Source organism: Caretta caretta, chromosome 3 (genome assembly GCF_965140235.1).
Source record: "Caretta caretta isolate rCarCar2 chromosome 3, rCarCar1.hap1, whole genome shotgun sequence".
NCBI lineage: Eukaryota > Metazoa > Chordata > Testudines > Cheloniidae > Caretta > Caretta caretta.
Genome location: NC_134208.1, coordinates 199,380,613 through 199,398,583, shown reverse-complemented (window position 1 = coordinate 199,398,583; position 17,971 = coordinate 199,380,613). Strand labels below are relative to the sequence as shown.

The 17,971-nt window shown below is 40.2% G+C and overlaps 1 protein-coding gene and 1 long non-coding RNA gene across 3 annotated transcripts; both read left to right on the top strand.

Moving 5' to 3' along the window:
- The first annotated feature begins 12 nt into the window (after positions 1-12).
- NDUFAF5 (NADH:ubiquinone oxidoreductase complex assembly factor 5) lies at positions 13-13,691 on the top strand. Of its 2 annotated transcripts, XM_048842629.2 has the most exons (11): positions 13-365; positions 2,250-2,290; positions 3,941-4,004; positions 6,541-6,588; positions 6,706-6,809; positions 7,185-7,224; positions 9,445-9,642; positions 11,674-11,734; positions 12,752-12,835; positions 13,220-13,302; positions 13,477-13,691. In XM_048842629.2, the coding sequence occupies exons 1-11, from the start codon at positions 147-149 to the stop codon at positions 13,561-13,563; spliced, it is 1,029 nt and encodes a 342-aa protein (XP_048698586.1). In that variant the 5' UTR covers positions 13-146; the 3' UTR covers positions 13,564-13,691. The 2 variants fall into 2 exon arrangements, with proteins under 2 accessions (XP_048698586.1, XP_048698589.1); XM_048842632.2 differs by lacking the exons at positions 13-365; positions 3,941-4,004 and having other exon boundaries at positions 2,270-2,290.
- Positions 13,692-14,689: 998 nt separating this feature from the next.
- On the top strand, positions 14,690-16,569 carry LOC142071654 (uncharacterized). Its single transcript, XR_012667873.1, has 2 exons — positions 14,690-14,770; positions 16,319-16,569. It is a non-coding gene; the product is annotated as an uncharacterized LOC142071654 (long non-coding RNA).
- The last annotated feature ends 1,402 nt before the right edge of the window (positions 16,570-17,971 follow it).

Genomic DNA, 17,971 nt, shown 5'->3' with positions numbered 1-17,971 from the left:
ACGCTCGTGCGTGGTAGGGGCAGACCTATTGGCCGCGGTCAGGCCCGCCGCGGAAGGGGGCAGGGGGAGTCCAGCGCCTGCGCAGTGCCTCCTGCTCGGGCGGACGCTTGTCTCCGCGGGAGCGAGTACCCGTCGCCTGCCCGCTCATGAGGGCCGCCGCCCTTCTCAGGGAGCCCGGCTCCTTTCTCCGAGGGGCCAGCTCGGGCTGCTGGTGCCGTCGCTTCTGGGTGGCGTCCGGGGAAGCCGCCGCTGCCTCGCCAGGCTCCGGGGCCCGGACCCCCTTCGACCGAGAGCTGAAGCGGAAGCAGAAGAACTGGGCGGCGCTGCAGCCCGAGCCCGCCAAGTACGATTACCTGAGGGAGGAGGTGAGGCCGGGCTCCCGCTTCCCGCTCCTCGCGGCGGGACCCAGCCCCGCCCCGCGCGGAGAGGAGACGGGCCCTCGGCCGCCCCCCCCCCCCCCCCAGGTTCCGGAGGACAGAGGGGCGGGGAGCAGCCCCGCCCGCCCTGGCGGTCTCTGCGGCCAGGGAGGGGCGGTGGGACCGTGACCCCCTTCCCTTGGGAGACCTGCCGCCACCCCCCCTCGGCCTGCCGCGGGGCGGGGCAAGGAGGAGGTGACGCCCCTGCTGCGGGGGACACGGCGTCTTCCCCGCACTCGCAGCTGCGCCGGTAAAAGTTGGGTCTGTCCCCGGCCAAACGGCTTCCGCAGCGCCGAGCAGGACGGCGCCGCGCCCTGCAAATAGCAAATCACGCGTACGTGCAGCCTCCGCGACGTCGACGGCGTGAACTCGCTTATTGTCCATCCTGCCTCGTTCCTTTGGTACCCGCGTGGCCTTGGACTGCTGTTCGGGCCTGTGCCATAGGAAGGTTTTTGTTTTGCTTTTTTTAACAAGTCGCTTTGTCCACCCCTGCGCTTGTCTCCTCTTTCGAGAGGGTGGGGAAGATGAGGATAAGCGGGGTGCTTGATTTGGGTTTATAATCTGGGGTAGTAGTTGGTTAATTTGGGTGCCTAGAGAATGTGTAAAAAGAAAAGGAGGACTTGTGGCACCTTAGAGACTAACCAATTTATTTGAGCATGAGCTTTCGTGAGCTACAGCTCACTTCATCAGATGCATACCGTGGAAACTGCAGCAGACTTTATATATACACAGAGAATATGAAACAATACCTCCTCCCACCCCACTGTCCTGCTGGCCCGAGCATGTAACTAAAAATGGATGGATGGGGAAAGGAGTAATGAAAATGCTGTTTGCGGCTGTACAGGATATATAGGCAGATACCACTTCAGCTCTTTCAGGCTTTTGCGAACATGGAACACACACTTGCCAAGGATTAGTAGCATCCACCTACATTATGGTTTATACAGTGGAGTACAATGATCACATGCATCTCCCTCCTCCAGAGGTAAAGGGTGTCAGTGTAAGGTGTTCAAGGTCTGGTGGGTATTGAACAGATCCTGGCTGTACTCCACCTAGCTATCCCCTTTCTGGCTCATGCTGAAACCTCTTCCTTGTCTGCTGGCTGGGGTTGAAGGGAGAGGCAGGAGTGTGGGGTTCCTTCTCTTCAGGATGCAGTGTCCACAGATACGTAAAGCACACAGTTCATAAAAGACACAGGTCAGGCAGGTGACTCTAAAACTCCTTCTCCCTCACCTTCTGTTCCCCTTCCCCTTTTGCAAGGCACTGAGACTCCTGCCTGGAGAATGTGTTTTGTTATCTCCTTTGCCAAGTTGCTGCTGATATTCTTGTTCCTGTGGGAGTGCCATAATGCGAGGTAGACTTCTGGTAGCTTTGACTCCTGAGCAGCACAGTCTGGAAGTGCTACCAGACAGGTTGCTCCTGAAGGGAATATTGTGTTGTGGGATTGCAGGTGTACTGCTTATGTTGGTATAGGTTTGTGCATGTCCGCATTGGTACTGTACTTGTATAGAACTATACAAGTAGGGGGCTTTGCTCCTGAAAAGGAGCAAAACTATGCCAGAAGAAGTGGAGGGTTCTGCTGGTAGGTAACAAAGTTAAGTGTGGATGCATGCAAGGCTGTGCTGAAAAAAAGTGAGCTTAACTGGGACAACTTTCTAGTGTAGACCAGGCCCAGGATTCTGTGATTTGACCCTCTAACAGCCCCTCCTCCTTTGTCCCCACCCTGCACTGCTAACAAAAAAAGAACTTTCTACCCTCAGGGAGAACAGGGATGGGAAGCTGAACGTTAATTCTTATTTATAATGCTCGTATCTTACTCTTGCAATTCTCTAGGTTGGTGGCAGAGTAGCAGACCGGGTGTTTGACATCGCCAGGTAAGTTAAATATCTTGAGTGAGAGATCTCCAGTATCTTTTGACTCTGGAATCTACCCAGTTAAAGGCATGAGTTAAAGTAGATTCTAGTACTATATCTGTTTGAGTCCCCTTGCTAATTTTTGTGGTTCAATCAACACATTTTCTTACATTTTATTTTTTCCCTACTCCTGTGTTGTGTAAGGCCCATATTTGGGGAAAGGAAAGGAGTTGAATATTCAGGAAAAACAGTGAAGCTGACTATAGATAGATACTCTCAAATATACAGAGTAAAAAAAAAATATATATCTCATCTTTCAGTTACAGTAATTGTAGGTCTTCTTAGATTTATAGTATCCCTTTAGTAAAAATTCAGCTCTCGGGTGTATTTATTTCAGTATTTGCGTAATATCAGAGCTGGCAAACTTATGAGACTCCCTTTGGCCACAGGTTATTAGGGAAGCTGAGCAGAAGCTGAGCAAGGTCCGGGGCAATGTCCTAGTTATCGGCCTAGTCTTCCCATGCTGCATGTGTGCCCTCCTCACTGCCCCCCACACAAAGTGGGAGTGGGAAGATTGGTGGGATCGCTTTTAGAGTGCTGTCTTTGAATGCTATATAGGGGGCCCAGTCCTTTGTTTTGGTCTGTGGCTATTAGATGTCGGAATGTGGAGTTCTCCCCCGTCATTTCCCTTTCATCCCTGTTCAGATGGCAGGAGAAAAAGAGGAGCTTGCTGCAAAGTTTGGGGGAGTGGGGCAGTACAGTACTGTGCTAAACGTAAACTACTAAAATAATAAAGGAAAAGTTTTTAAAAAAAGATTTGACAAGGCAAGAAAACTGTTTCTATGCTTGTTTCATTTAAATTAAGATGTTAAAAGCAGCATTTTTCTTCTGCATAGTTAAACTTCAAAGCCGTATTAAGTAAATGTTCAGTTGAAAGAACAGCCATAACGTTTTGTTCAGAATTACAAACATTTCAGAATTACGAACAGCCTCCATTCCCAAGGTGTTCGTAAAGCTGAGATTCTACTGTAGTAGCAGTGAAACTGAACATCTTGTAAATAGTGCTTTGCTGCTGTATCACAAAGCTGTGAGCAGCAGCAGCAGCAGAGGCAGTGCAACTATATGTCTGCCAATTCAGGAAGTCAGCACTACATGTATTTACACTGGCTCACAAATTTTAATTCTGCAGAAGTTTATGGCTTATACTCTCACCGTTGGTAGAAGAAGCTTGCTACTGTTAAGTGAGAAAGTGGATTTTTAAAATCATGTGAGAGGTCCTTACTGTCCTTTTCAAATTTTCACTTATTTTGGAAGCCAGCGTTTTATTTTATAGAAACTTGAATTAAAGTTAAAGACTTAACATACCTTTTATGGTCGATGTATTGCCCCAGACCTATAATTAAGCTGCATATTTTTATTTTCTAGAATTATTGTGGCAAGAAAACACACGTGAAGTCATAAATGGGGGGAAAATAGACCTCAAGTTACATGTATCAAGTGTCGTTAAAGGAAATATGGGTAACATACACCAAAGGAAAATTACTTTGAGATGTTTATATTGACATTAATTGAAATCATATTTAGTCAGAAAAGATATTTGGAACTTCATACATTTATGAAATATAGTAGTTTTACTTGCATGCTAAGGAATTTACAAATTCTTTTGCTTAGAACGTTCCCTCTTGCTTTGGATGTTGGTTGTGGAAGTGGCTACATAGCTCAGTATCTCAACAAGGTACTGTATGTTTGTGCTTGTGTCTAAAAATAGTACAGATCATTCTTGTAATGCTGTGCTGTTCACAAATCAAACTTAAAGATTCTTCCATATCTTGTGGGTAACTTGTTGCTTCTTAATTCTTAAGTCACAGTTTAGAGGTGTGATACCCCCCACCTCTAAAATGTATTGCCATGAAAGATGTAGACTAGACCAGGGGTTCTCACAACAAATTTTTGGGTGGCCTCAGAGTGTAGCCACCAACTCTTGCTGGTGCCCGCTCTGATAATTTTTCCTAAAATACTTTAGGAAAAACAAATAAATATGCACATACACATGTCCAAATCATTGTAATTTATTTATGTAGGGTTGTGGGGTTTTCTTTTGCTGTCTCAACCATTAAAAATAATGTACAATTGTGTCTATTCTTTATTGGACCTAAACAGATAAGGTGCTTTGCTTATTTTGGTGGGTTTTTTTTTTTTTATTAAAGACTTGTTAGCTAGTAAGTCTTCTACTGTGAAAAATGAAGTTTGTCTATTTGTTAATATTTTCCACAGCAGACTTGCTAGCTAGTTGGGATTGTTACTATCACTTTCCACAGCAGAGTTACTCAGTCCTGGCAGGCACGGGAACAAATTAAGCCCTGAATGGGGAGGTGGGTAAGGGGCCCAAGGGTGGTGGGAGGTATTGGGGGTCAGGGGTGATGAGCTCAGGATGGGAGCCTGGGGTTCCGCTGCAAGGCTGGGGACTGGAGGAGGCAGCGGGTGTCAGGGGAGACGTGCCGGGGGGTGAGCCCAGAGCTGGAGCCCAAAACCCTGCAGGTAAGGGATGGATCCTGCTGCCTACCACCCCAGAGCTGAAGCCCAAGCCCCACCACCCGCAGGACGGTGGGGAACTCATGCTGGCCGCCTGTTCCTACAGGGTTTGTGGCTCGTGAAGGGGAGACGGACCAGCTCCTGCTGGTGGCCTTGGGGCGGGGGTTGATGCTGTGCCTTCTATCCCCCCAATCACTGCCCAGGAGACTAGATAATTCAGTTTTTGTCACCTCAGTTAAAACTTCCAACAAAGATACCAATTGCAATAGTGGTTCTTCCCATTATGAATGGAACTGAGTCCACTGATTCCTTTCACACAGATCACTGAATCATCAGGGTAATTTACAGTTTATAGCACCTTGGGTCAGACTTGAACTGGTGTTCTTAAGATGAAAGGTCCTATCATCCACTCCCCCGTATCTAGACTTCCTTGCTGGAAAGTAACCAGTAAGACCATAATTAAACTTTAGCACATAAGATGAACTGGGGATCTATTTCTTTTTGGTAGTCTCTTATTTCAGCCTTTAATGAAATACTTTAAAATACAGTCTTACACAGTTGTTTGCAGTGTTGTTGCCAAGTTGGTCCCAGGATATGAGAGACAAGATAGGTGAGGTAATATCTTTTATTGACCCAAATTCTGTTGGTGGAAGGTACATGCTTAGAGCCCAGACCAGAAGAAGAGCTCTGAGTAGCTTAAAAGCTTCCACCTTTCACCAACAAAAATGGGTTCAAAAAAGATATTACCTCACCTACCTTGTCTTCCTAAATTACTAACTCTTCAGAGGCAACATTGTGCTTTTTAGTAGATAAGTTCAGTTGGTGATAGTATACAGAACATCCATGCGTCTAGTCTGTAGTAGCATAAAGAGAAGCTTTAAGGCTAATTCATCTGATTCTGAAGTAGCAGATTAAACTAACCTTGACTGGAGTAGACAGTGATTAAAGTAAAAAATTCTAGACCCGTGTACAGTATCAAAGCTGTGCATAGTGTAAATGAAGTTTGTAATGACTTCAAAACTATACTTCTTGGATTTTCTTTATGCTGACAGTAGCATGACACCCAACACTAACTTTTTCTCCAGTACTTTACTATAATTTTTTTAATGGCTTTTTTCATCATACTGCATCTCCTGGTTATCTGAAGGCTAGACTGATATGATGCACACATTGGGATACACCATAACACTCTTCTGAAACTAAAGCTAGTGCAGAACCCCCCACCACCTCCTTGATAAATGAAGTTTCTTGCCCTGAATGTGTATCAATCAGTGCTCCATGATCTGCACTTGGTTTCCTGTGGGTTTTTGGGTGAAGTTGAAGGTGTTGGTATTAACCTATCAAACCTTCCTACCTGAGACTTTTTCTCCATGCCATACTGCCATGGATGAGATCTTAAGATGGACCTATCTCTGAATAAGAGGTGGGGGCTCTGGCAAGGCTTCCTCTGTGAGCGCTTTTTACATTTATATTATGCCCTTCCCCCAGTCTGAAATAGCACAAATCTGTTGACCTTAACACATGCTTGGCAGTGTGGCTTGATTAGGAGGGATGCTGAAAAAGCAAATATTGTTGGAGGGGAAGATGTGGGGAGAATGCATAGTTGATTTTTTTATTTTTGAGTTTGTCTGTTTTTACTTACTGTATTTAAAATATTTATAAGACACCTAAAGTGTTCAGAGAGATTGCCTCCTGTTGGTTTATAAATCTAAATATTTGACAGATTTTTCTTATTTCAGGAAACGGTTGAAAAACTTTTTCAAGTAGATATGGCAGAGAATGCTCTGGTGAGTAGCAGTCTGACTTCTGCCTGCCATGCTTTTATTCCACAATACTGAGAAACAAAAGAAATATAGCATCAAATGCAGTTTGAAATTCTATCTATTTATTCTAACCTGACTTAGAAAAATACTATGGAAACTGAAATCCCCACTGTCAGCGTTGTAGCTGATGAAGAATTCCTTCCCTTCAAAGAAGACACATTTGATCTTGTTGTTAGCAGTTTAAGGTTTGTATTAATCATTTCACTAAAGTTTAATGTTTGTAAAATCGGATAAGGGGATAGTGATGTTCTTGGGAAAGAAGATAAAGGATTTAACTAGGCAATGGCATTTGAATGGTATTTCTACAGTCAAGCATTTTCTAGTCTTAAAGACCTTTGATAGTACTGTATATGAATGTAGTCATTCTTAGAATACTATCAAATTTGTTGTGCAGATATTTGACAACTTGTAGAATTACATTAAAAACTTTTATTGGGGAAGAGTCGATGATAGTTCTTTGCTTTGGCTTCTGAAATGTTTTTTGCTGTGACAATTACTTGCCTTTACTCAAATTTTATTCACCACTTAAATCTTAATAAAATGTACACTTTGTATTTTAGTTTGCATTGGGTGAATGACCTTCCTAGAGCTTTTAGAGAGGTAAGAAAATCTGTTGCTGTTACTGGTAATCAGAACAAATTTTGGTTTGCAGTTACTTCTCATGTGTACTTCCTTCCTCTTTTGCTTATTTCTAAGATATGTGTGGACAGCTTGCGTTGAAATATTTTTGGTCATATCCCTAGAAGTCTGATTAAATATGATTTTAATACTGTCCACCCATTTTGTTGTTGTCCCTCATTAAGAGGACTCAAATTCTGCTACTATGAGACATTAACTAGAAAAGAAATGACACCACTCTTCACATGTTTTGTATTGATAAGGGTTTAAATACATGTGATGACAAAATTAATAGCTGTGAATTGATGTTTCCATATTGATTTTGATACCTTGCTAAGATTGTCATTCGGATTAATCCGTGGAACACGTCTTACTGAGTGATAACGAAACATATAACATAACTTGTACACACATTCCAGTCTCAAAGCAGTTGATAAAACATATTATGTTATATTTAACTTTCTTAGATTGCAACAATTTTCCATGCAGAAGCATTTCTTACATCAGAATCTCTTTCAAATTGCAGCTAGATACAAAGGAATTTTCTTCAGTTAAAAGCTGCTTGCTCACTTCCTACTATGTAATTTTTGGACCAATGGCTTAAAGTAATGGATTTGCAGCTAACTTCTTAAACTTATCCCACATATACTTGATGCTAGTTACTGAATGGTGGTGTCTGCTGACTAGCTGATCAAATGTCTCAACATTAGCATAGAATAACACATCTTGGCTGATAACCTGATTAAATACTACTAATTCCCCAACTATCTTGCATCGTACATTACTTTGTAAGTCAGATCACTTGCGTATTTTATATAAATTATCATTTGTTTAATCATTTGTTTGTTTAATCATTTGTTTAAACTGGATCATTCAAGGAATAGGTATCAGTCAAGAGCCTTTTTACCTTGATGACATTAGTTGGAATTCATGTGAGGCATGTGGTGACTGAAAGTTGTTACTATCTGATAAGTCTGATTATCTGTTTGTTACCTTACTTATTTTATTTGTCCATTCATAGTGGACAGTTTTCTATGCTTAGCAAAATACTTACGAAGCTTGTTGGCACTCTCACAAGAGGGGCTCAAGAGTTCGAGTGTTAAAATGTTCTTTCAACCTAGGGGTTTCTCTGGATCAGAGATGGTTATACTACTACATGGTCTAAGAACAGACTGTTATCACAAATTCCTCCACTTGTCACTCATTCACAAGAATAAAAATCACTTTAGGAAAGTAAGAGAATTCTACTTCTCTGTCCTAAACTCTTAAAATTCAAACTATATACAATACACCTCTGGGGACAGTATGGCAAACATACATAACCTGTCCTACTGTATTTTCTGTTCACAAGTGTATAGCTGCAGATGTTCTTTTGTCCGTTAAGAATTTTCCATGCAGATAAAATAGTCTTGCCTATCCATAGGCATGTTTTGAATTTAATGTGATTTGGTAGTACTTGGTTTCCTTGGGAATTGCTCTGGGGCACAAATGCAAAATGATGACTTTGGTTCAATATGGAAGATTTTATAGCCTGTCATGCTACTAAAAACTTTGGCAGGACCTCCTTATGTTAATAGAACCCAATACTCTTCTCAGAAATCCAGGCACACGCTTGAGATCCATCTTGTGTACACAATTACTTATGTTTCGGCATACAGAATCAGATAATTTGCTTGAAAATGGTCAGTTAAAAGTACACGTGCCTTGCCTTTTCAAAATCAATGGGAGTTGGACTGGGCCCTGAATCATAATCTGATATTAAATTTCACTCAGTTGCATTTTGCTATTGCAGCAATTTAAAAACAAATTGTGTTGAATGAATGTTTGGTATAGTGTGTGATAAATTTGACTAAGGTATCTTACAGATGCGGATTACTGCTGAGTCAAGACAGCAGATTGAATTGATTACAACAAACACTTTCTTTTATTTTATCTAGTCTTACCAAGTATTTTAATATTTCCTGTATAAAATGAACTAAAAGTGGAACCTCCAACAGAAATAAAACATCCAACTTTAAGCTTCTTGTTTCTTTAACCCTAATTCTTCAAGTGCTGGAAAGTAAGGGGAGGAAATACTCAGTTGTTTCAGCGACCTTACTGCTTCATCCTTTCTGTAGAGGCAAAAAGAAAACTTTTAAGAACTTTGTACCAAATAGTAACATTAGCAGACCTTTAATATTAAGCAGATTTTCTGTATTATAGATTCATCAAGTCCTTAAGCCAGATGGAGTATTTATTGGTGCCATGTTTGGAGGAGAAACTCTGTATGAACTTCGCTGCTCTTTGCAGCTAGCAGAACTGGAAAGAGAAGGAGGATTCTCGCCACATATATCTCCCTTCGTTGATGTCACTGACTTAGGACATCTGCTGGGAAGAGCTGGCTTTAACACGTTGACTGTGGTAATTATCAATATGAGGAGTGGAATAGTTTGGAAAATTAACGGTGGTGCCAATGAGTAATACTAAACTCCCTGGGTTCTAGGATAAATGATGTTGGTTTGTTCGTATTAGCCTTTCAAAAGGGAGGGAATAGAGCAAATAACCTGGGCATGGCATATCTCCATGGGAGAGACAGCATGATCCTTTAGCAAAGGCAGGTTATCTTCATGGAAACTAATACAGAAATGTACTGTTAATCTGTGTTCATGGTTTCAAAGCTTTAGGAAATTGCAGTGGAGAAGATGAATTGGTTCTGTCTTAAGCATAAGTGGTCGGCTCTTAATTTTGCTAACAAGGAAGTCTGACTTGACTAAATCAGAGATGGATGTCATAGCTAAGGTGATAGTGATTTTCCCTCTTTATATTTCTAGCTCCAGAGATCCAATAGGTGCCGAGACTAGCAGTAATACATGTCATAAGGTGGTATTAGGTGAAAACTTGTTACTACAGTGATAGGTGCAAATAAAAAACTGAAGTTGGTGAATGACAAACCACATGAACTTGTAATACTCACCTTGAAATTAACTGTCCAAAACATCTTAATGTTTTTATGAAACTAAAGAAATACATATAAGCATATTAATTAAATGAGTGCATTTACTAGGCATACTAGATATGGCCTAGTTGATAGTCAGTCACAAAACTACAATTGTGCCCAGACTCCTAAAGCTGCCTTATAATTGTTGCTAAACTGTGTACTACATGCCTTGAGCTTTACAACGAACTAAACCTTTTCTTTCTTTAACATTAATTGAGGTAAATATTTTCAATTTACATGTTTGAGGTGTTTAAATATGGACATAGGTGCCTAACTAAGTGGTCTGATTATTCAGAGATGTGGGAACCCACAGTTCTGGTTTAAGTCAATTGCTCATTTTTCTTAGTAATGTAGATGTGTTGTAATTAAGTACTGTGTGTTCTGTATGAAAAGTATCTTGATTGAACTTGTATTGAACCTTGCTATAATGGTAATTTAGTAATGCATTGAAGAACAATAAACGTGTTAGATCTGTTGCTGTTCATGACAGGACTGTTACACACTTATATTAGGAATATGGACCACAAAAGAAATTATATTCAAAATGTTTAAACTTTTGAGTACATAGAGATTGGAATATTATATGCATGTACTTTCACAGATGTTTAAAACCTCGTACATGGAAGTGGACTTGCAGAAGGTGGTCTTTTACTTGGGCAGTGTAAAATAACTCTTGTAGTTTATGGAGACGGACATCTCCATTTGGGGGACTGTGTATACCTCTTGCAAAAGGGTTTGAAGTGTCAGAGTAGTTCTGGATACTCTATATCTTGGGTAGTAGAGTGGCTTATACTGTTTTAAAATCAATAGGTAAGAGATTGCAGTGTTTCCTTTAGGATATGAAACTCCCTTCTGTCATCCATCTCCTGATTGTGCATTACAAGGGGCAATAATCCATTGCTTCCCTTGAAGACCACAGCATCAGCTGCTTCAGAATTTGGCAGCACTGAATTGCTTACCTCTTTATTTCTATTTACAATTCAACTTGTTTATATAAAATCCTGTAGTTTTGACACCTGGCTACTTTAGCCTTCCTCTGATCCCAGCACCGTTATAATTTACTGATATCAGCTGAGGTGGTGCTTTTGCACCTAGAGGTTCAGCAGGGCTTGGCTTGGTTAGCTTCTGGTCCACACAACTTTTTTGAGAACTTCAACCCTACTAGTAAAAATGTAAGACACTAACAGTCAATTGCTATTTTTCTCTTCCTTTTGCTTATAATGGCACTTTAATCTGAATTTGGTGATTCAACTTGAGTTACTAAATATATTTCTGTAGGAATGTAGACATGGCTATCCATGTGTAGTGTTTTTCTTAAAGTGTAATTATATTGCATTAACGGGAGAGAAGTAGTAAAACAAGTTGTATATTTTTGCAAATTGTTATTTTCTTTTCATAGAGCAATCTCTTGTTTTGCTTTAGTTACTTATACACTTGAATTAAACATTTTTTAGGATACTGATGAAATTCAAGTCAACTATCCAGGGATGTTTGAGGTCATGGAAGATTTGCAAGGCAAGTACATTTTTCAGAAATAGCATGTAGGTTACTGTTCAAAATCTTGATTGGCTAAATACAGCAAGGTGTGGTAGGATTTGGAGAGGCTAGAGGTTGTGCCTGTTTCTTAACTCCAGCTAAACCTTTGCAGAAAAGTTCTCCTATTATCTGAGAATTGTGAAGTTCTTGACTAGGAAGAATTATTCATTCTAGCCTTGGCATGTCTGAATTTACATATTAATTAGGGCTGTCAAGCGATTAAACAGTAATAGAATACAATGTATTTAAATACATTGTATGTTTTCCACATTTTCAAATATATTGATTTCAGTTATGACACAGACAACAGTGTACAGTGCTCACTTCATATTTATTGATTACAAATATTTGCACTGTAAAAAAACAAAAGTCATTTTTCAGTTCACCTAATACAAGTATTGTAGTGCTATCTCTTTATCATGAAAGTTAAACGTTCAAATGTAGAATTATGTACCAAAAAAACTGCATTCAAAAATAAAATAGGCTGTTTGGGGGGCACAGCCTTCCCTACCTGGCCCTCCATACAGTTTTGCACCCCGATGTGGCCCTCAGGCCAAAAAGTTTGCCCACCCCTGCTCTATATAGTCATTTTATACGTTTGTTTAGTATCCTTTTTTTAAAAATCTATAAATAATAATGGAGGGGGTAGGCTTAAGCATCAGTATTCAAATGCTGGAAATAAGCAAACTAACTTGCTTATTTAAAAACATCAAGACCAATACTTAGCAGAATAAGTCTTCTGGAAGATAATATAGTGAAATGGCTAACTTTATAAACCATAAATTGTAATACAAGCTGTGCAAGGCTTTTGCATTTTTGCAATGTAAAGTCGATGTTCCCTTCAATCAAATCTCTGTATGCTGTACCGTTCTATGGTAAAACTTGGAGGATTCTCCCTCTGTATTGACTTAATATAAACGTGTGATTTACACAAGAAATTTCAAACTCATGGTGTATGCTGTATCTTCTTTTTTTAAAGCTGAAACATATTTTTAGGTATGGGAGAGAGTAACTGTTCTTGGAATAGGAAACCTATCCTACACAGAGAAACCATGTTGGCAGCTGCGGCAATATATCAAGGTAAAAGTACACATTTAATAGCTATCTTTTTAGCCTTCATTGGTTCTATGAACATATCTTTTTTCCATGTTACTTTTTTTTCTTTGACCTTTCTTATCTAAGACACGTGTCTTTTCTGTTTTTTAACACGAAAGTACCATTTATTTTTGTAATAACTTTTTAATAGTAATTACAGTAGATTTGAAATAGATTCACATTTTGTATGGTTGGGATCTCATCTTGTCTTCTGTCCCTTATTACAATCAGAATTTTAAGGGTCTCCCTTTCCTCACAGTAAAAATAGCTTTCAAAAATGTATAGTTGCTTTCAGCAAAAACCATTGTCAGATTAAACATTTCATACTTAATTCTTCAATGTATATAAACCCATTTCTCTTTTTAATAGAAATGTATGGAAGTAATGATGGTTCAGTACCTGCTACATTTCAGATTTATTACATGATAGGCTGGAAATTCCAAGAGTCACAGGTAACACGAAGCCTATCAATTGCTTTATGCTTGAATGTCAGTAACTCCCATGTTTCATAAGATAGCCCCTTTTTTTTTTGTTCTAAGCAACTAAGGGGCTTTTTTTAAAGGCTGGTGTGATTTGTTTTGAACATAAAAATGAGTCCTTTGTTTGTTTGCTTGTTTGTTTTTCAGGCAAGACCTGCCCGGAGAGGTTCTGCAACAGTGTCATTTGGCGATCTGGCAAAAATAAATGAATTTATTTCAGGAGAGAAAAAGTAGTTCATCCAATGGCTACTGTTGTACTGGATCTTTTATGGAACTTTGCATTGCAGATATTCTACAGTTGTCAGATTTCTCCTGTTATGTCACTTTGAAGAGCTAATAAAGTGGTTACAGGACTCAGTTTATATTTTGTTCAGTGCATATTAGTAAGAGAACAACATAGTATCCATTAAAATTTCTATAGGAAGATTAATAGACGGTTGAAACTTCTTTTTTGGTAACTGATCATTTGCAGATGTAATGTCTGTCTTCACCATTTCGGTGCTAAAGATTGCTCCAAAGGGGGTAACTTTTTGTTAGTATTTATGTACTCTGGGAGTAATGATATGATATTAAAGAGCATCTGCCTGGGGCAGTGAACAGGAATTTCAACTGAACTAATAGGGAAAAAACATCTGCAAATACACAGATCCAATTTAATATGTAAGTAGTCTGAAGATCTGTTTTTTTTCTTTGCGGGCCTCAAAATATGGGTAAAAACACTTGGCCATCAAGTGTTGAAATTCTCATGTTTGACCTGCATGTAAAGAGAAGTGAAGGAAACCATACTTGTGAGAGAAAATACCTTGCTGAAGAGCTCAGCTAAGTATCTTTCTTCAAAGTATGTACAACTAAACAGTTTCTGTGAATCATTATTTTCTAGCAACAGTGATCCATGGTGTGCATTGAGTGAAAGGACCCAGGAAATGCAATCATTGGAGCCTAATTCTTTACTTAATTATTTGAGCAACACTACATCAATGAGGCATGGCAATGCTATTTGTCTCCATACTGACTTGCATTCTAGTGCTTTAAAGAAAAGATGAGGGAAAGATACATCACCTACAGTAATGTTCAAGATACCCCAAACATCACATCAAGGGCAAGGACAGTACCAAGGTGGTAGCCTGACAACAGGGTTATTCAGCCTAGGGAGCTTATGCAACATTCTGTTAGTCAATGTGGTGGAACCTATGTAGAAAACATACTAGTCTGTAAGTGGAGTACACTCACTCTTTAGTTAGTAACAGTGGAATAAGTATTCACCAACACTAAATTAGTTTTGTGGCGGGTCTAGTTTCATGATATGAATCCTAAAGTGAGGGCTGGAAGACAAGAAGTCTCTTGTGTTTCTCTCTCTCTCTCTCTCTCTCTCATAGATAGAAACTTCTCTCTCCTTGGCTGAGTAATATCACTGACATCAGGAAGGAGGAACATCTTGTTTGTGAGTTAATAAGCATTTTTCTGGGTAGTATTTGACCGCCAAGGAATCTGATTAAATTCTGCATACGTGGTAGCCACTTGTCAAAAAGCATAAAGATCTTTCTCAAGTTTCTGAATAGCACCAAATAGGCTTTCTGGTAATAGAAAATGGAAGACAAAGAGCATGAACTAGGTGCTTTTTATAGGTAATAAAATCCTTGTTTCTTCCTGATAACACAAAGCTGGATTTTGTCCTTTCTGGTCATATTGCAAGAAACAATAACAAACCAAAGTAATCTGACAACAAATGCTAAAGTGCACCGGCATTTTCTATTTCATTGCATTTTTTACAGCAACATCTTTGCTATATTACAGGTACAGGATAGTACATGTGAACAGGATTAGCAGTAATCCCAAATATTTTTACACAGTGTGGCTGACCTAATTTCAGGCTTTTTATATTTAGTTTCTCAGCCTTAGACTGCATTGCAAAAGTTGGACATTGTGCTGTCAGCACTGCCTTAACTCAGTCCTGTTCTACGCTACACAGTTAGGTTGTTGTAAGGCAGCTTACATCGACCTAATTCTGTCAGTGTCTACATTACAGCCTTGTCCTGCCCATGTAAATCCCCTACTATGACATAATAAGCACCTCCACGGGAGACATAGGGATTTATGTCGGTGTAGTTAGGGTGACACAGTGTCTGTGTAAACATTGTGTTACTTATAGTGGCTGTTAGCGCTCTCATCAATGTCACAGCTTCAGGGAAGTGGGGAGCGGGAGGCTGAAAAGCCGGGACAGCTGGACCCCACTCCCCAGGGACAAGAAGCCCTAGGTGGCATCCCTCCACCACCATCTGGCAGAGAACAGAGAGGCGAGAAGCCCTGGGAGCCTGTGGGCAGCTGGGCTCCTGGCAGAGAGCTGCCAACGGAGCTGAGAGATGGGGCTCTCAGTTCCCCCAAGCTGCTTTTAGGTCAGCCGAAGCACTCTTGGTGAGGACTTACACCTCCCCAGGAGGGTAGTGTGGACATGCACCACTGCAGTAATTGCTCCTAATATGGGTTGACTTAAGTTATTATTGTAGACGTACCCTGTTCCATTGTGCCTGTTGTAATAAAATAATCCCGTAAGTGGAGTTTGACAGAATGGTACAACATAATCTAAGTAATGAAGTCATAACTGTTTGTCTACCCTGCATATAAAGAAACCTTCAAATAGAATTGAAAAACCATCCTATTTTCTAAAGCCTTGGGTTTCCTCTTTGTCTTCTAATTAACAATGCGCTCAGACTGAAAGGAACACATGTTTTCCCAAATGTAGATTTTTCATTAATTGCATGTACTGTATATTTATTTTTTCTAAATTTTTGCTTTTGAGTTTCTTCTCAAGCACTGCGACTACTGGTTATGACTGGTTAGGTCTGAAGGGACTAGCGAGAATCAAGAGTAATGTTGTGTGGAAATGTTAATTAGGAGAGCTGCTGCTGTGCCTGGTTCCTCTACCACTAAATCAGCACTTGGGTAGGAGAGAACTGAAACGTTAGAAACTTCGTCTCTCTTTCCTTTGCAGAGAAGAAGAATGTGCCACTGGTAATAGGAAAAATGGGCATTGCTGGACAGAGAAACTGCAGATTTGTTTCCCTCCCTAATACACGGACGAGAGAATATAGATAGAGCACCTAACTTGGGAGTAGGTTGGGAGCTACAGGTGTAGGGAAGAGTAAGTAGGTGCTACACAGGATCCTTGCGAGTTGGTTGGCAGGAGATTGGTCCTGCTGTTTCCTTGTATATTTAAAAACTTAATAAACAATACTTAATTAACTTAAGCATATGACCTCACATTCCTTGTGCATCCGGAATTCACCTTTAGAGTTGGGGGAGTTCATGGTGTACAGGAAATACAAGGTCAAGCCCTTGGGAAACTGTCAGAGTCTGGGGTGCAATCCAGACTAGTGAAGACTGTTACCTCTTACCCTATAAGCCAGAGTGCCTCACAATGCATTGCTACTATAGCTCTCTGCCTGGAATTCCCACAGTCAACAACAAGCATCCACTATGTCTACATATTGAGCAGCCCATGGCCAACAGTTTGGATCCTGGAGCCTGCCTGCAATAGCACAGACTTCCACTAGTCTCCACCAGACTTGGTTAACAACTGGTAAAGGATTCCACACACCCCCCACAGCCCCCAATTTCCCCAAAAACGTGTTCTGAAATGTTCAGCCCTGTCCTGGAACTATCAGAGGACAGTCAAGGGTCTTTTTTCCTTCAAAAAGTCAATATTCAACAGTTTGTTGCTTTAACTAGGGCTACCAACCAGTTCAAACATAGTACTGGATTGGTTTCGATTAAAAATAAAAAAGTTTATTTAATTATAAAGAGAGTGATTATGTGAGTACAAGTATAAGGATTACACTCAGAAATGGTTGCAAGAGAAATAAAGATAAAGTGTATTCTGGTAACTAAACTTAACAAGCGAGACTTGGTTCAAGGTAAAATCCTCATCACATTTCCATCAAGATAGCTGACCAAACTCCTGATTCAGCGTCTATCCTCCAAAGTCAAAAGGCTGGTACCTTCATCTTCTGAGGTGAAAGATAACTAGCGGTTTCTTGGCCCCTCTATTTTATAGTCCAATGACCCTTTGAAATGGATTTCTTCTGAAGGATACTTCCAGATAAAAATGTGTTCGTAGCTTGTGAGGTAGGCAACAATGCAGACTGTTTTGAAGGAAGTGGCATGCTACTTCTTCCCTGCTGGAGTAGTTGTCTGCTAAAATGCAAATTTTTTAGTTCTTGACTCCTTCAGTACAATTGGATAAAAATTAGACATATGATTGTCAATCTTCTCCCTGGCTGTGATAGTGTGAGGTTTGTCTCTCTCCCTTGTTAGCTTGATGGGTCTGTTCACACAGTATGCAAATACATTCTCATTGTATTTCAAAAAGAAAAGGAGTACTTGTGGCACCTTAGAGACTAACCAGTTTATTTGAGCATAAGCTTTCGTGAGCTACAGCTCACTTCATCGGATGAATACTGTGGAAAATACAGAAGACGTTTTTATACACACAAACCATGAAAAAATGGGTGATTATCACGACAAAAGGTTTTCTCTCTCCTGCTGGTAATAGCTTATGTAAAGTGATCACTCTCCTTACAATGTATGAGCTCTCAAAAATGGATACTCTCATAAAAAAGCAACCTTCCACACAAACTTCCTCATG

Coding starts and splice junctions, on each gene's coding strand:
- NDUFAF5 (XM_048842629.2), top strand. CDS start 147: ATGAGGGCCGCCGCCCTTCTCAGGGAGCCCGGCTCCTTTCTCCGAGGG. Junction 4,005..6,540: donor TAGCTCAGTATCTCAACAAG/GTACTGTATGTT, acceptor TTCTTATTTCAG/GAAACGGTTGAAAAACTTTT. Junction 9,643..11,673: donor GCTTTAACACGTTGACTGTG/GTAATTATCAAT, acceptor AACATTTTTTAG/GATACTGATGAAATTCAAGT.